Below are 16,090 nucleotides of genomic sequence, written 5' to 3'. Positions count from 1 at the left end.
TTAAATAGAACTCCCCCCCCCCAGAATGGACTCTATATAGTAAATATACAGATTGGTGAAAAGACACAGCCCAGTTTCAGAAACAGTATTTTAAAAAAGAACCTTTTGGACATAACAAAACGCCAGATATGAGGCCAGGTAATGTCGTAATAAGGGTGTACTAATCACAGTGGTTTAGGACATCACTCACTGTAGGTATACATACCAGCTACACAGAACACAGACACATTTCGGTTCCTGCTTGAATCAAGAACCTAAGTCGACAGATCAGTGCTACACTATGTAATGTATACCTCAAAATGTATGTTGGCTAATATACAAAAATCAAAAGTCAGCACTTTTAAATGTTCAAGAATAATGTATGAAAACTCAAATGTTTAAAGTTGGATGTATGCCATATTTTAGGGTTTATAGTTTTTAAAGCTCGTTTTATAGTTTAAGTCAGAAAAGGTAAGCTTATTTCCCTGTTTCCAAAGGATTGAGGTGATTCTCTATTTTTTCCCACGAACTAGTCTACTTCAGCAAAACAGTACACCGTGTGCTATCTTGGCCTCCTGGGAAACATGACATGTTCAAGTTTGCTAGAAAGAGATAATGATCGCTTTTAGCCACACACCTCACTGTAAATTCATCGGGATATTGGTCTAGAGAGAAAATGGCGGCGGGGGGTGGGGTGGGGGTTGGGGTAGGAGAAATTCCTCAGTTTAGGATTAGAAATGAGCAATGGATGGCTTAATTTAAGGTTAGTTGTAGAACCACTGGCCTCCAGCTGTGTATTTCTGTCATTTACATTTTTCTCACAAAGAGATTTCACAATAACAAATTTACAGAACCGTCCTACAGTAGTTTTAATATTCTTAAATCAAAAAAAGGCGATATTTTAAAAGCATTTGCTAGAATTCTACAGCTGGTTTACTTAAAAAGAATAACCACCCCCAAAATCACTGCTCTCTGAATGTTCGTCCTTGCCATCTTATTTTGACGCAAATAGAACAGCGTTTTTAGATTCGACATTTCTGTGTGGTGCAGACACGCCGTTTTCTATGAATTTTCCCACCTCTGAGAAATGCATTTCCGAAACGTGTAATTGTTGTGTAATAAGCCAAGTGGAACTATGACGCAATAATCCCCTGCAAATTGCCTTACAAAAATGATGTCATTTGGCGCAGATGTAGTCAATTTTATAACAGGTAGCTATGGCAAGGCTTCCTCCCCGTCGTCGCAGATTCCCCCACCCCCACCGTGGCGTTCAAGATGCAAAAAGACATTTTCCTGGCGTCCCGATCCTCAACTTGTCGAGGGTGGGCGCATCGCCGTGGCTTGAGCCCACCGCTCGTGCAGACTAAGCGGGACCGCTGCGGGGAGACAAGCACCACCGAGCGTTCCCAGCCCCGACGGCGACGGCACGAGGGAAACCGCGTTGGGCCGGGCCCGCAGTGCAGCGCCCGGCCGCATTATTCCCTCGGTGGGGCCCGCCGGCGTGGCCAGCCTGAACGTGGGGCCCCGCGGGCGTGGGATAGCCCTGCCCCCACCCCGCTCCCACACCCGCTCCCGCTCCCCCGGCGCCGGAAGTGACGCGTGCTGGCTGAAATATGGCGGCATTGGCGCTCGACCAGGGGGAAGGTAAACACCCTCCGGGCCGCGGCCCGCGCGCGGGCCCCCTCGAGGCGCCGATGGGGGCCGAGGGCGCCACCGAGGCCTGCTTTCCAACTCTCGTCTTCCCGCCCTTCGACCTTCCTACCCGCGTGGCAGGCTTCCGCGTTGCGACGACGGCGCATGGAACCCCCTGCCGGCGGGCCCCGCCTCCCTGGGCCGGCCCCGGGCGGCTCCCGCGGCCCGCAGGGGGCGCGCGGCCCGGAGCGGCCCCTGGCTCGTGGCCCCGCACGCTCCGCCCCTTGCCCGCCCCTTTCCCGCCTTCCTCCACCCCCGGCGTGGGTGATCCTGAGGCTCGGCGCGCTTCGGGGCAGAAGCCCGGAGACGCCGTCGTCGACGCCGCTACCGCCGGTGCTTCTGCCGCTGCCCGCGGCCCCCCAGCCCTTTCCCCCGCCCGTGGCCCCGAGTCGGCCCTCCGGCCGAGCCCCGCCGGGCGCCGCGAGGCCCCTGGCGTTGGCAAGGCCGGGCCCGGCCCCGACGCCGCGCCGCCTTGCGCCGAGCCCGACTGTCTCGACTCGCGACTCAGTGCTGTCTTCTTTCCCAGGACTGGTTCCGAGGGGCCCGCAGGCGCGCAGACTCGCCCCCCGCCGGAGCGCCCCGGCCCGGCCCGGGAGCGGCCCCTTGTAGAGGTTCGAGGAGCCTGCCGAGTGCCATCCCGGCGCCCGACCGCCCACCGCCCGGCCCGCCGGCCCGCTTCTTCCTGATGCAGACTGCCGTCCACTAGAGGTTGGACAGACCCCCGAGGTGCGTAGCCGCCCCTGGCCCTTCGGCCTGTAAGAGCCCGGGCTTCGTCCGCGGCCCGGCGCTCGGCACGGGTTCGGTAGCGTTTTCTGCACAGACCCGAGTCAAACATTTGGTAGACGCCGGGACCTAATTTGTCTTTGAGTTTACTTAAATTGTTTGAAATATTTTTTTCAAGGAGGGGAAAAAAAAAAAACGGAAGAAGCATAATTCAGCCATTTTTTGCAGCACACAGCTGCAGGTACCATGATTATTTTCTCCCTAACCCATTCCTTCCCTTTAAAAATTCTGTTTATGCCTGAAATAGAACTATGCGAAATGCGAGGCATAAAACGTGGAATCAGAAGGTCTGGGTTCGACTGGGTGACGCTGAGAAAATCGCTTACCGAACATCGGTTTCTTATCTATGAAATCTAGGCAGTAATAGCCACATCACAGGGTAGTGAGGACTATATGAGGTCATATACGTGAAAATAACCTATAGCTGTAAAGTGTTGTAAAAATGCAAAGCGATTTTTTTAAGTAACCCTTGCCAGAGTGGTTAATGTTGTAGTGGCTAACTGTTGCTGCCTCTTTTTTTTTTTTTTCCCCTGTATTATAAGTATAAGCCATAAGTATGGAATAGCGAAGCAGTGCTGTGAATCGACTGGATATATAATAGTCACGTTGCTTGGCCTTCCTACGAAATGCTAACTGCTTATTTAAATAACGGTATTCTTTAATTCAAATTTAACGTTACTGTAGTGCTTTGCTTTTCATTTTTCTAGGCCGCTTATGCCCTTTTTCTTACTCGGAATATTTATTTAACACTTGATGTTTTAGTCTTATGTATTTTCCGAATTTATTTTTGTTTATCTGATTTAATGGGAACTTAGAAAATGCTTTTAAGATATATACTCTAATTTTAATGGTATTTTTCATATCTAGGGAACAGGATACCTGAATATATCTACTAATTTGAAAATTGTTTTTTAAGAGCTTACAAATGCATTCAGATTTCTGTAATTCTTAAAATGTATAGAAATTTTCAACTTTTTGACAATGTAATAGTGTTTATATAACATAAATCTCTTTTTAAATCATCAGCACTTAGTAGGTGCTTAGAACCAGTTCTTCAGTGGGAATTGGTGTTAATTTGCACTCTATTGCTGATTTAACTTAGGAATAATAGAAGAGTAAATATTTGTGACTTGAGAAATTGGATCTATTATTTGTCAGAACTAATATATGTGTGTAACAGATCAGTATGGAATAATTCCTACTGGGTACATCAAAAATGTAGTATGGTTTGGCTTAAAAATGGTCCACAAAAAGTGAAAGAGAAGCATTTATCATAGTATATTGTTATTTTTAGCCAACAAATGGTTTTCTGAGTTTTTTCTGAAATGTTTTATTTTATAACCCAATACCAGTTGTTTTTTAGAGTATACTTTTGTGTTTTGTAAAAAGAAAGATTTAAGCGGGCACAATTAAATTAGCAAATGGAAGAGCCTATCTTAATGTGCTAGCTTTTATACACTGGACTTATCATTTGTCCTGAAGATAAAATTTTGGCAAATCACTGCTTTATTGGGAATTTCAAGGTTTGACCTTCTCTCTGCCTTGATTTGGGTTATCTGGGGCTAAAATCTTGGAACCAGGGCTGGCTTGGCTTCATGGGTGTTCAGAAGGGCCCTGAAGTTGGTGTAATAATCTGCATGTAAAACTGGCATTGTACAATATAAAGGTGAATGGTAAAATTCATGCTAATTTAAATTTTTAATTTTTCTTCACTTAGAACGCATTAAACAACAAATAAAAAAACACCATGACAAGTTGAGAGAAACCACAGAAGAAAGGAGAGAGCTTTTTATTTTAGTACCTTTAACGACATTTTTTTCCTGCTTTGGGATAAGGGGGCCCAAATTTTCATTTCACTTGGACCCCCAAAATTAGCTTGCCTTCTGTCAGCTTGCCCTTCACGTTGTAAATATTTTAAGAGTAAATAACATTAACTAGGAGAGGAATGAATATTTAAGGGATTGAATTAATTTATTAGCATATATTCTCTCTCAACTGGAATGCTGTAGTTGGTGTGGGGTTTTTTATTGAAGAGAACTGAAAGAGTCATTGGTGAAGCATTGTAGGATACTGGTTAAACACAGGCTCTGAAGTGGGGCAGACCCCAACTCCACCACTTAAGAATCATAGCCTTGGGTAAGTTCCTTAACCTCTGTGAGCTTTTGATTCTTCTCATCTTTAAATCGGGGATGGTTACAGAACATGGAGCATTATGAAGATTAAATTTATCTCTTCATCCAACAAATATTTATTAAGCACTTATTATGTGCCAAGTGCTGTTATTTCTAGGTTGTGAGGGATACAACAGTCAAAGCAAAACTGGAAAAGAGAAAAAAAAACATAAAAAGCAACTAATTAAGGAAAAGGGCCTGTTATCTCTATTTTAATATACTATAGAGGAAAATAAAGCAGAAAGGGAAAGTGAGGATTTCTGGCTGTGGGGGCGGGTGAGGTTTTTGGTTTTTGGGGTTTTTTTTGTTTTTTTAAAAGATGGGGTTTGGGGAAGGCCTCACTGGAGTAAAGACTTGAAGGCAGCCATATATATCTGGGGATGTAGTGATCAGGCAGAGGGAACAGCGAGTGTAGAAGCCTTAAGGTGGGGGTGTGACTGTTTCCAAGAAACAGTAAAAGAGGCCAGTGTATCTGGGGCAGGGTGAACAAGGGGGGAGAGTAATGGGAGATAATTATTATTACCATCGTAAGAATGGTTAGAGGGGCTCTCATGGTTCATCTTTGCTGTGGGTATATGTTGTACTGCTACTGGTCCAAAAGTGGAAGGCCTTTTCAGAATTAGAAATTTTTACTTTGGAAGAAACTAGAAAAGGCAAGGTATTTCCTCAGATACTCTGTTTTTAATATAAGGCCTTTAAAGTTTATATGGCTGAATCATTGAAGCAAATAAGAACAGATAGAAAATTTATTCCTTTGTCTCTGATAAAATCATTGAATTTAGTTAATGATTTTACACCATTTAAAGATTTGCAGTAAATCTGTATCAGAACATCAAGACCTTCTGAAAGATTTAGTTTGATTGTATAATTCTTATAGAGAATTAGAATGTTAACATTATAATGTTGGTGATTTCTTGTTAGGATATAACTCAGAAGATTTGGGGTTTTATTCCCCAATAGAGGCTTTTCCTAGAATTCTCACTGGATCCAATCTCTAAAGGCTAGGGAAGCTGTTTTCCATGACATCACTCTTGGACTACTACTGCTCGTACTGAGGAATAGGCAGAGGAGCATTAAATGAAAATCTTCTGATGAAAAAATAGCATTGAAGTAGGAGTGATTTTTTTCTTGCAAGGTTTCTTGTATTATAGAACGATTAAATGCTAAACATACCTGAAAAGTGAAGTAATTTGGGTAATAGGTGCCAACCTGGGGCTGGAGAACCCAGAGCCTTCCTAAAAGCTTAAACGGTCATTTGCAATTTGGTACTGAGTTATAAAAACATTTAGATAGACAAGAAAGAATTTCCAGTATTAAACAAATTAAAGTTATGCAGCCTTTCCTCCCATATTAAACTGAGTTGTTTCTCAATTTGAATAGTGTATCCAAGAGTAAAATGACTGCTAATAGAGCTAATACAATGAGTCTGTTTTTAAATTTTTCTTGCCTTTTAGATTGAGAAGTTAGCCACTTTGAGATTGCTGAACTTAAAATTTTTTCTTTATAAGTTACAGAAATGGTGATAAACTTTATGACTCAGAAATTAATTCTATTTTTATCTGTAGTAAGCCTTGCATTTTCTTTTCAGTGTGTGAGTATGGGATTTTCTGCATTAGGCACCAACTTTGGTAAGCTACCTGTTTGAGGATGAAGGTGGTATGAAATAATTTAAATTTTTCATTGAAAAGAAGTATATCAAGCTCTGAGAATCTAGCTTTTGTTCCAAATGACTTAGGATTTTGTATGAATTTTTAAGGACCTTTGGGAGGAATGTGAAAACATTAAATTAATGCTTATGGCATAAACATGGAGGTTAATTTTGAAACATCTTGAATTTTGCCTTCAAATCGGAATGGCAGCCTTCTAACTGAAAAGGAAGCATTTAATTTCTTTGCCTTTAATTTCCTGTCCAATTTTACCCCTACCAGACTTCTTTCTTTACTGGTCACTAGAGAGTTTGAACTGTTAGAAATTTCTGTGATATAAATAGCAGTAATAGTCTTCCAGGGCAGAGGTAGGAAGAGTATGTTTTGTGTATATGCATGTGTTGTCATTGATCTCTTGATCATACCATCAGTGGTACTCAAACCTTTTGGTCTCAAGACCTCATTATTCTCTTAACAATTTTGGAGATCCTAAAGAGCTTTTGTTATGTGGGTTTTATCTGTTTATATTTGCCATAATAGAAATTAAAACTGGAATATTAAAAAACCCATTACACGTTAATCTAAGTAGCATTTTTGATGAAAATTAAATGTTTTCCAAAACCATATAAAACTTGGTGAGAAGATCTAATTTTTACCTTTTTGCAGATCTAATTAATGTCTGACTTAATGGAAGACAATGGGCTTCTTATCAGCCTCTGCATTTAATCTGTTATCATTATCACACATGTAGCTTCTGGAATACACTGAGAGAATGAAAGTGAAAAAAACAACTTTTAAAATTATTACTATGAAGATAGTTCTGACTTTGTGGAGTCCTTTAAGGAGATGAGGACCCCATTTGTCCCTGGACTACACTTTGGAAGTCGCTATATTAATCATTCTTATGTGTAGAAAATATGAGGCTTTCTTTTTTTTTCTAATCAGCGCCAAGTTGAACAAGACAAACTCTTCAATATTTCTTTCCTAGTAGTGTATGTCTTGTCACTAGTTTAAGTTGGTTCTGCTTTTGAAAAAAAACAGCCATTTGAAATTCTGAAGGCCAAGTGTCAAATATATATATGTGTGGGTTTATAAACCTTGATTTCCTTTAATCTGATGGTCCATTTTTGAAAAGTGAGGATACAAAATTTCTGTACATTGAACATTTTGTATGTCAGTAAATCTCTCTTCTCAAAGCCCCTTAATGGATTTTTTTCACCATCCTTCATTGATTTATAGTTCTTATTTGAGCTTAGTTTTACAGTGATTCATTTTTATGATTATTTATTTATTCCATAAATTGCTATAATTCTTACAGAATTTTTTTTTTTTAAAGATTTTATTTATTTATTTGAGAGAGAGAATGAGATAGAGAGAGCATGAGAGGGGGGAGGGTCAGAGGGAGAAGCAGGCTCCCTGTTCAGCAGGGAGCCCGATGCGGGACTCGATCCCGGGACTCCAGGATCATGACCTGAGCCGAAGGCAGTCGCTTAACCAACTGAGCCACCCAGGCGCCCCTTACAGAATTTTTATACATAAGTTTTTATATGTTTTTCTTTTCGTATTCTTATACTTTCCTTTCTCTAATTAATGTTTTTTTATTTGCTTATATATGTGTTTTGTGTTTTTATTTTAATTTAAGCCTCACTTTTTTTTCCTTTTCTTTGTAGCTTCCGGGGTATGGATTGTGAACAAGTTGGTTTTGTTTCACGTGTTCATTTGTAAGTTTGGTTGTTTGATGCCTTAAGCATTGATGTAGATCTGTGCTGTCCAGTAGAATATAATACAAGATATGTGTAATTTTAAATTTTCTCACGGGTGTTTTTTTTTTAAAGTAAAAAACGGTGAGATTACTTTTAATATATCTTATTTAACCCATTATATCCAAAATATTATTTCAACATGTGATCAGTAGAAAAATTTGTAAATTGAGATAATTGACCCTTTCTTTTTTGTACTAACTCTTCAAAATCTGGCATCCATTTTATACTTATAGCACATGTCAATTTGGACTAGCCACATTTCAAGTGCTCCATAGTCCTGTGGCTAGTGGCTTGTGTATTGAACAGCACAGATGTAGAGAGTAGCTACTCTGGTTAAGGCGGAAGAACTTGAACAGCCCATAAAAGCTGGAAAATTATACTTGTGTGATGAGAAAAAATGGGAAATAATGCCATTGCAAAATGAAGTCCAGTGTTTTGACTACCAGTACATCTCCTAATCTCTTATAAACTTACCTAGGGAGGTGTGGGATCTGTAGCAGTGACTTTGAGGGGTATCAAGTTCCTTTGGTTTTGTGAATGATAAAGGAGCAATAGGCAAGAAGTGGACAATGGAAGCCAAGATTGAGAGACCTCTGGTGGAGTGCCTTGCTCTGGGCTAGGCATTTAAGTGAATTCATTTAATCACCACCGCAACTCAATAATAAGGTGGTGATGATAATTCCTAATGTGTAGATGGAAACTGAAGTCAGGAGTTAACTGAAATTCTCCAGGTCATGCAGTGGTAAGTACTAGTGAGCACTCTTAATTTCAAAAGTTTTGCTCTTTCCAACAGAATACAGATTTCTTTGTATTTTTTTGCAAATCGGATTCTAGTTTTCTCTCTCTAAATAGTTGTATGACCTTGAAATTTTTCACCTGTCAACCTTAGTGTCTTTATCAGGTTAGAATTGGCCTGGGTCCTAAGAGACTTCGCTGATAAGGCAGGTTGGGGTTTGAAGGAAGTGCTGTGGCTAAGGAGAAGGATTTTTCCAGAGACAACCAGACTCTTAAAGGGTCAGGTCTATTATATTGGTTCCAGTAGCACCAACAGAAGGGGCATAATAAGCCCTAACATTATGGTCTCCTTAAGGGCCACATACTGTTTTTGAGTGTTTACGTGTATTAATTCATGTAATCCTCACAGCACCCTTATGAGGAAGGTTCTACTGATACTGATGACGCTTTTTACAGATGAGGACGTTAGAGCACAGAGAGGGTAAATAGCTTGCCCCAAGGTCACAGAGCTGGTAAGAGGTAGAACCGGGATTCAAACATGGCACCTAACTCCACACCTGTACTCTTAACTCACTACTTCTGTTAGAGATTAAATGTTGGTCAGTTAATCACTGAGCATTTTATCATTTTCTGCTTATACACATGCTTCCCATTAAAATGTAAAATACCGCTGCCGCTCTAAAGCTGTTAGTCTTGTTGATAGATGCACCAAGCTTTTTCATGTAGAAAAGAAGTTACTGAGATGTCCCAGCTATCACAAATTAGTTTTAGGAGTCAATTAAATCAAGTAAACTTGACAAATGCATTGCTAAGACTTGAAAAATAACTATAGTTTATTTAGTCTGCATGCCTACGTAACTGCATTATACTTCTGTCGGAGAATAAGTGACAAGTTTATGACTAAAAATTTTGAGTTCATCCTGTTCAATGTTCTCAATTTTACAGATGCAGAATAAGACCAAGAAAGTTTGGGTAACTTAAAGTATAGCAATTTCTGTTCTAAAACCCTGTTAGTTAGGGACCTTGACTATAATACCAAGGAAAAACCCATCTAAGGTAGTAAAAAAAGGAATTCATTCTAAGCACGGAAGGACTTCTCTTAGAACCTGGGGGCAGGAATAGAGGTTGGCCTAGCAACTGGAAAAATGAGGGTGTTGGGGAGCACTCCCTGTCCTCTTAGTTTTATTCTTCTTTCTCATTTCACTGGCTTTCTCTGATACTCAACCCGCATGGCAGGCAGAAGTTGGTGCCCACAGCTGCTCTTTGACATGTTCCAGTTCTAGTCATACACAGTGCACATCTCTTTTTCCCTTTTCTAAATTCTTGACAAGAGAGAGTTCATCTTGATGCCTATTTCTCACCCCAGTCTGACCTCATGTGACCAGACAGGATCACAGAGTGGAAGCCTGCCTGCTTGGAGTCCCTCTTAGTGGGCTGGGTGCCCAGAGGAGTACCGGTGCTGTCCTTATATTTTTAGGGTCTTTTGACTCCCAGTTTACCATTCTCCTTTTCTTCCCCCGCCTCCCCTTCTTTGCTCTATGGTGTTTCTACCATAGTAAGTATCTGGAACCATTAGATTGCTTCTTTTGAGAAAGCATAGTTTCTCCTTTTATTTTTTTTGAATTATTAATTTTTTTATTCAAGCACAATTAACATACAGCCTTATATTGGTTTCAGGTATACAATATAATGATTCAACAATTTTATACATTTCTCAGTGTTCATCAAGAGAAGTGTACTCTTAATCCTCTTTATTTCACCCATTCCCCCCACCAACTTCCGCTCTGGCAACCACCGGTTTGTTCTCTGTATTTAAGAGTCTGTTGTCTCTTTTTTTCCTTGTTCATTTTTTAAATTCTGCATATCAGTGAAATCATATGGTATTTGTCTTTCTTTGACTTACTTGGCATTATACCCTCTAGGTCCATCCATCTTGTTGCAAATGGCAAGATTTCATTCTTTTTTTTCTTTTTTATGGCTGAGTAATATTCCAGTGTGTGTATGTGCGCGTGTGTGTGATATATATATATCTCCACATTCTTTATCCACTCATCAGTCTGTAGACACTTGGGTTGCTTCCATATCTTGGCTGTTGCAGATTGGTACAGCCACTGTGGAAAACACTATGGAGCTTCTGCAAAAAATTAAAAATAGAATTACCATGTGACCCAGTAATTCCACTTCTGAGTATTTACCCAAAGAAAATGAAAACATGAATTCAAAAAGATATATGCATCTCTATGTTTATTGCAGCATAGTATCTCCTTTTTTTTTTTTAATTTTATTTATTTGACACAGAGACAGAGAGAGAGGGAACACAAGCAGGGGGAGTAGGAGAGGGAGAAGCAGGCTTCCAGCTGAGCAGGGAGCCCAATGCGGGGCTTGATCCCAGGACTCTGGGATCATGACCTGAGCCGAAGGCAGATGCTTAACCGTCTGAGCCACCCAGGCACCCGCGTAGTATCTCCTTTTAAAAATTTCCTTTAGATGGAACCTTTTTCAGGAAGGTCAGTAATAGCTGTTTGAGACCTTATCAGATAGTGATAGCTGTTGAATAGAGAGGGTTACTTTGACAAGTGAAATATATGGTATTTTAGGCACTATCAAAATAACAGATTATAAAACACAAAGCAGTCTGCTCTCAAGTATATGAATGCTAATGTCCAGTCTTGTACTACTGAATCTCCATTAAATGTGACCGATATCTTGACAAGTCAGTGATAATTGGTGATCCTGAGAAAGATAATGAAGTATCAGATATTTCATCTGGTTTAACTTATTGTGTTTTCTAATTCCAGTTATTTTGAAAATTGATCATTAGTGTGATGTGGGTAGTCCTCTATTAACAATAATGTTTGATTATTCAGATACCACACTGTGTGATGGTCCTTTTGTTCCCAGTACGCAGTTGTGTACATATGCTTCATATCACTTGGAAAATTCTAAGTTCTAATTCTAATTTTAAAAATAATTCAGGAAAAAAACCCAGTAGCTTACTTTCATCTTGAATGTATTAGTAAAGTTGTTCTGCCAAGCATTGCTTACAGAGTCTAAAATATTTTATATCTCTTTTCCAAATGATAAACAGTCCTTTTGTGTTCTGCCTTTCCAAAATGAAAGTATAGCTTTTGGATTAATGGAGTACTAATAAAAAACTTGATAATAATTTCACCTTGTGCATACTTTGCTGTCTTAGGTAAGTAAACATACTATGTCGTTTAATCAATAAGACTTGAAGGTAAGTTAGGGACAAACTGGGACAAGAGGCACCTAGAATGCCTCTTGGTAAGATGGGGAATACAGAAGAAAGAACTGATTGGGAGAGGGTAGAATTATGACTATTTTTAGACATGATGATTGACTATTTTTAGACATGATTTTGAGATCCAAGTGGGGCACCCAGAGGTATTTAGTGGACCATTCACCACTTGGACAGAGATGGTCAATGTGTGGGTAAAGGTAGGTAATAGGAGAAATCATGGGTTTAGATGAAGTCATTTAAGGAGACACAGTGTTTAGATGAGAAGAGGAAAGGTCTGAGAACAGAATTCTGGGGAACACCAGTGTTCATTCAAGAAAAATGAGCCCAGGGAGGAGATTGAGAAATAAGCAGCCTAGGAATAGGAGGACAATCAGGGTAATAGTATCATGAAACTGAGCAAGTGATGAGCCAAGGGAGGAAGTCATGCTGCAGAAGGATTCTGAGAAATAGGGGCTAGGATATAATCATTGGATTTGGCAATTAAAGTTTTTTTTTTTAAAGATTTTTAAAAATGAACTTTCAAAATAATAGTACACTTTTGTGGCAGATAGATTAGAAAACACAGTTTAGCAAAAGGGAAAAAATTAGAACTGCTTGGTATTCTACCATCCCGAGATAACCATTTTTAACATTATGGTATATTATCCTTTCAGACTTTTTTCTTGCTGATTAACAAAGGGTTTTCTTTTTTTTAAAGATGACTTTAGACTGGGATAACTGCTGAATCAATGGGTTAATAGATCAAGAAATTAAACATAGGGTGTCACAGATAACATATTGATGAAACAAAGTAGAAAAATACAGTGATAGCCAACTCACAAGAGTGGAGAAGTAGTGCTTTTCGCATGGCCGTGGAAGCTGCCTTTTCACTGCCAAATCCAGGGTGCAGAGGGGATTCCTGAAAGGCACATACCTCCATGCCTAACATAATGCCGGAGGCGCTCGTGCAGCAAGCAGAGGAGGAGGCATTGGTAATAGAGTGGGGAGATTGGAAAGGAAAGCACTTGGGAGATTGGGTCTAATACCAGAAGGTCTAAGCTGGAAAAGGATGGAAAGTAAAGTTTGGAAATGATAAGCCAAGTGAAAAGAGAGGCAAAGGTTAAGCCAGAGTGAAAAGTTGACAGTTTAGATTTTAGATGGGGACCGGTTTTAGATTGTGGTGAGACCCAGCAGGTATGGAAATAGGTTTTAAAATGGAGTAAGGGGAGAGGTTGTAGGAGTTGAGGCGACCAGGAAAATTGGACTTCGTGGGTTTTGTACAAGTGATCTTATGTGAACATTGAAGAGGTGGAGAACATGAGCCTTAGCTGGCTGCCGAAGTTGTCTGTGAACGTGCGGGCGAGAGTCATTGATCAGGATGTGGGTAAGTGATCAGTGAGAAGGAGCAATAGAAGATGGGTTTTTATCTGAGCGAAAGGCCATGTTTTAGAAAAAGGACAGTAGAAACCTAAAAGAAGACTTAGAAGGTAGGTTTAATAAGCTATCAAAGAGTATTTTTTTGTATTTAAATCCGACTGTGGAGAAAACTTTGTGACCGGCAGGAGCTGGTAGGGGAGTTTGTTGATTCTGAAGCCTGGTTCCACAGGGCACAGACTAAAGGATTGGGAGGGAACTGGGGGATGGGGGGCGGAGCTGCGTGAGGGTGAGAGGAGAGGATAAGCGGCCCTTGGCCTGGCCAGCAGCCTGGGAGGGAGGGTAGTTGTGTGAAAAGGAGAAAATTACTTTGCTTCATAAACAGTCTAAGAAACTGAATTCGTTTATTCTGCTTAGGAGATCTCATTATCATTCCACTATCTTGGCTTCATTTCTCGGATATGCAAAAATGTGGTTTCATTCCCTTCAAAAATTGTATATTTATATTTTAAATATATAAGCAATATGTGATCACTTTTTTAGAATAAGGTTAATGAGGTAAGTAAAAAGGAAAAGGAGTAAACCTCAGTTTCTTGAAATCTTACCACCCGGGGATATCATTTTGGTATATATTCCTCCAGACTTTTCTCCTCTCAACGTACACATGTGTATTTAATTTTGGAAAATACACCGAGTAAACTGCAGTTGTCTGCTTCATTGTTTTTTCACATAACAATACCTAATAAATATCCTTTGTCAGAATAGGTAGATTGCTGCCATCGTTTTTAGTTGTTACAGTAATCCATTAGAGAACTACACCACATTTATTTAATAATCTGTTGTTGGGCTTTTGAATGTTTTCCGGTTTTTTATTATAAGTAAGGCTAGAACGAAAAATCTTGTGTGTACAGTTTGGCATATTTATCTGATTATTTCCTTTGGGTAAGTTCCCAGGTTTTTTCAAGGTCAACAGTGGTACTCTTTGGTTCAATTTCTTTTTCGTTGCTTTTTCTCATAATTTAGCATTTGGCTGAAAAATCCTTTTTGTGTTGATAATTTGGGGACATATTGAAATATATTTGGTGAACAGTGTAAAATCAGTGGGCTAGGCATATATTGTTTGTAAGATATGCAATAGACTTTTTTCCCCAGGTAGGGAAGCCAAAAACATGAGCCTGCAGACCTTTAGATTGTCTTCTCCCAAAGGGCTTGTACATTTAAGACTTAGGCAGTGGAATTGAGATAATTATGAAAAATTGTTTAAGCTCTTAAGTTAATAATGTCTTCAGAATGCATGCAAATGATTAACACAGTTTTCTTTGATTACCTTTTTTCCAGGTGATTCATGGCAGGGGACGTGGAAGGATTCTGTTCCTCCATCCATGACACCAGTGTCTCTGCTGGGTTCAGAGCACTGTATGAGGAGGGATTGCTTCTTGATGTCACTCTGGTTATTGAAGATCATCAGTTCCAGGCCCATAAAGCACTCTTGGCCACCCAGAGTGATTACTTCAGAATTATGTTTACTGCAGACATGAGGGAGCGAGATCAGGACAAAATTCATTTAAAAGGTCTAACTGCTACTGGTTTCAGCCACGTCCTTCAATTTATGTATTATGGAACTATAGAACTAAGTATGAATACAGTTCATGAGATCCTTCAGGCTGCCATGTATGTTCAACTTATAGAAGTGGTGAAGTTCTGCTGCTCTTTTCTATTAGCAAAAATCTGCTTAGAAAATTGTGCAGAAATTATGAGACTCTTAGATGATTTTGGTGTAAACATCGAGGGAGTCAGGGAGAAGTTGGACGCCTTTCTGCTAGACAACTTTGTGCCACTCATGTCCAGGCCTGACTTCCTGTCTTACCTGAGCTTTGAGAAGCTCATGTCTTATTTGGATAATGATCATCTGAGCAGGTTCCCAGAGATAGAGCTGTACGAGGCTGTGCAGTCTTGGCTGCGGCATGATAGAAGACGCTGGAGACATACCGATACCATCATTCAGAACATCAGGTTTTGTTTGATGACCCCATCCAGTGTTTTTGAGAAGGTTAGTGCATTTGAAAGCAATAGACAGGACTCATCGTTTAGTTAAGACAGTATGTTTTTATAGGTAGGATTCCCAGGCTTGGTCAGGAGCAAAAAAGAGAATAGTTTATAAGAATAGTTAATGGATAAGCAGTCTAATTTGTTGTAGCTTGTGCATTTAGGTTTTTAAAAACACATTTTGTGGGCGAAAGATGAACCAGGTAGGTAGTAGAGTAGTTTTGTTTTGAAAGTACTTTTAAAGTTGAAGCATAATTATTTAACCCAAAATATTCCTAGTTTGCTTTAGGTTTTCTTTCTTTCCACAAAGTAATTAAATCTGAACTGGGTCAGGTTAGCTCTGTTTTTAAAAATTAATTTAAGTAATACATGCTGAAATTAGAGTTGAGAGGAGTTTTTGTAGTTTTGAATGATGTACATTAATGCAGTTTCGTATTCCTCTAAAATGTAGTGAGTAAACATAAAATAGCTCTTGAAAAGCAGTAGGCCCTAGTGGTGATGCTTCCCTACCCTTACCTAGTTGATTTTCTTCCCTCCTCTTAAGTAGTTCTGTTTTTCCCGTTGCACTATGAATACTAACAATTTAACCATGAAGACATGTTTATGTCTAAAACCATTGTTTTGGCATTTCTGACTAAATAGACTATAAATCCTCTGCCT

At 39.8% G+C, this 16,090-nt stretch overlaps 1 protein-coding gene across 3 annotated transcripts in view; it reads left to right on the top strand.

The window, feature by feature from the left end:
• Positions 1 to 1,550: 1,550 nt before the first annotated feature.
• Positions 1,551 to 16,090, top strand: part of KLHL15 (kelch like family member 15) — a 35,147-nt gene continuing 20,607 nt past the window's right edge. The window contains exons 1-3 of one of the 3 annotated variants that reach the window (XM_032389513.1): positions 1,551 to 1,623; positions 2,198 to 2,397; positions 14,723 to 15,434. In XM_032389513.1, the coding sequence (XP_032245404.1) occupies positions 14,730 to 15,434 (705 nt within the window). In that variant the 5' untranslated portion in view covers positions 1,551 to 1,623; positions 2,198 to 2,397; positions 14,723 to 14,729. Of the gene's footprint in view, positions 1,624 to 2,197; positions 2,398 to 11,219; positions 15,435 to 16,090 lie in introns of those variants that run through there. The other 2 variants (XM_032389514.1, XM_032389512.1) reach the window with 2 other exon arrangements.

This window comes from Phoca vitulina, unplaced genomic scaffold, assembly GCF_004348235.1.
Source record: "Phoca vitulina isolate PV1807 unplaced genomic scaffold, GSC_HSeal_1.0 scaffold55, whole genome shotgun sequence".
NCBI lineage: Eukaryota > Metazoa > Chordata > Mammalia > Carnivora > Phocidae > Phoca > Phoca vitulina.
This window is presented reverse-complemented; position numbering and strand designations above follow the sequence as displayed.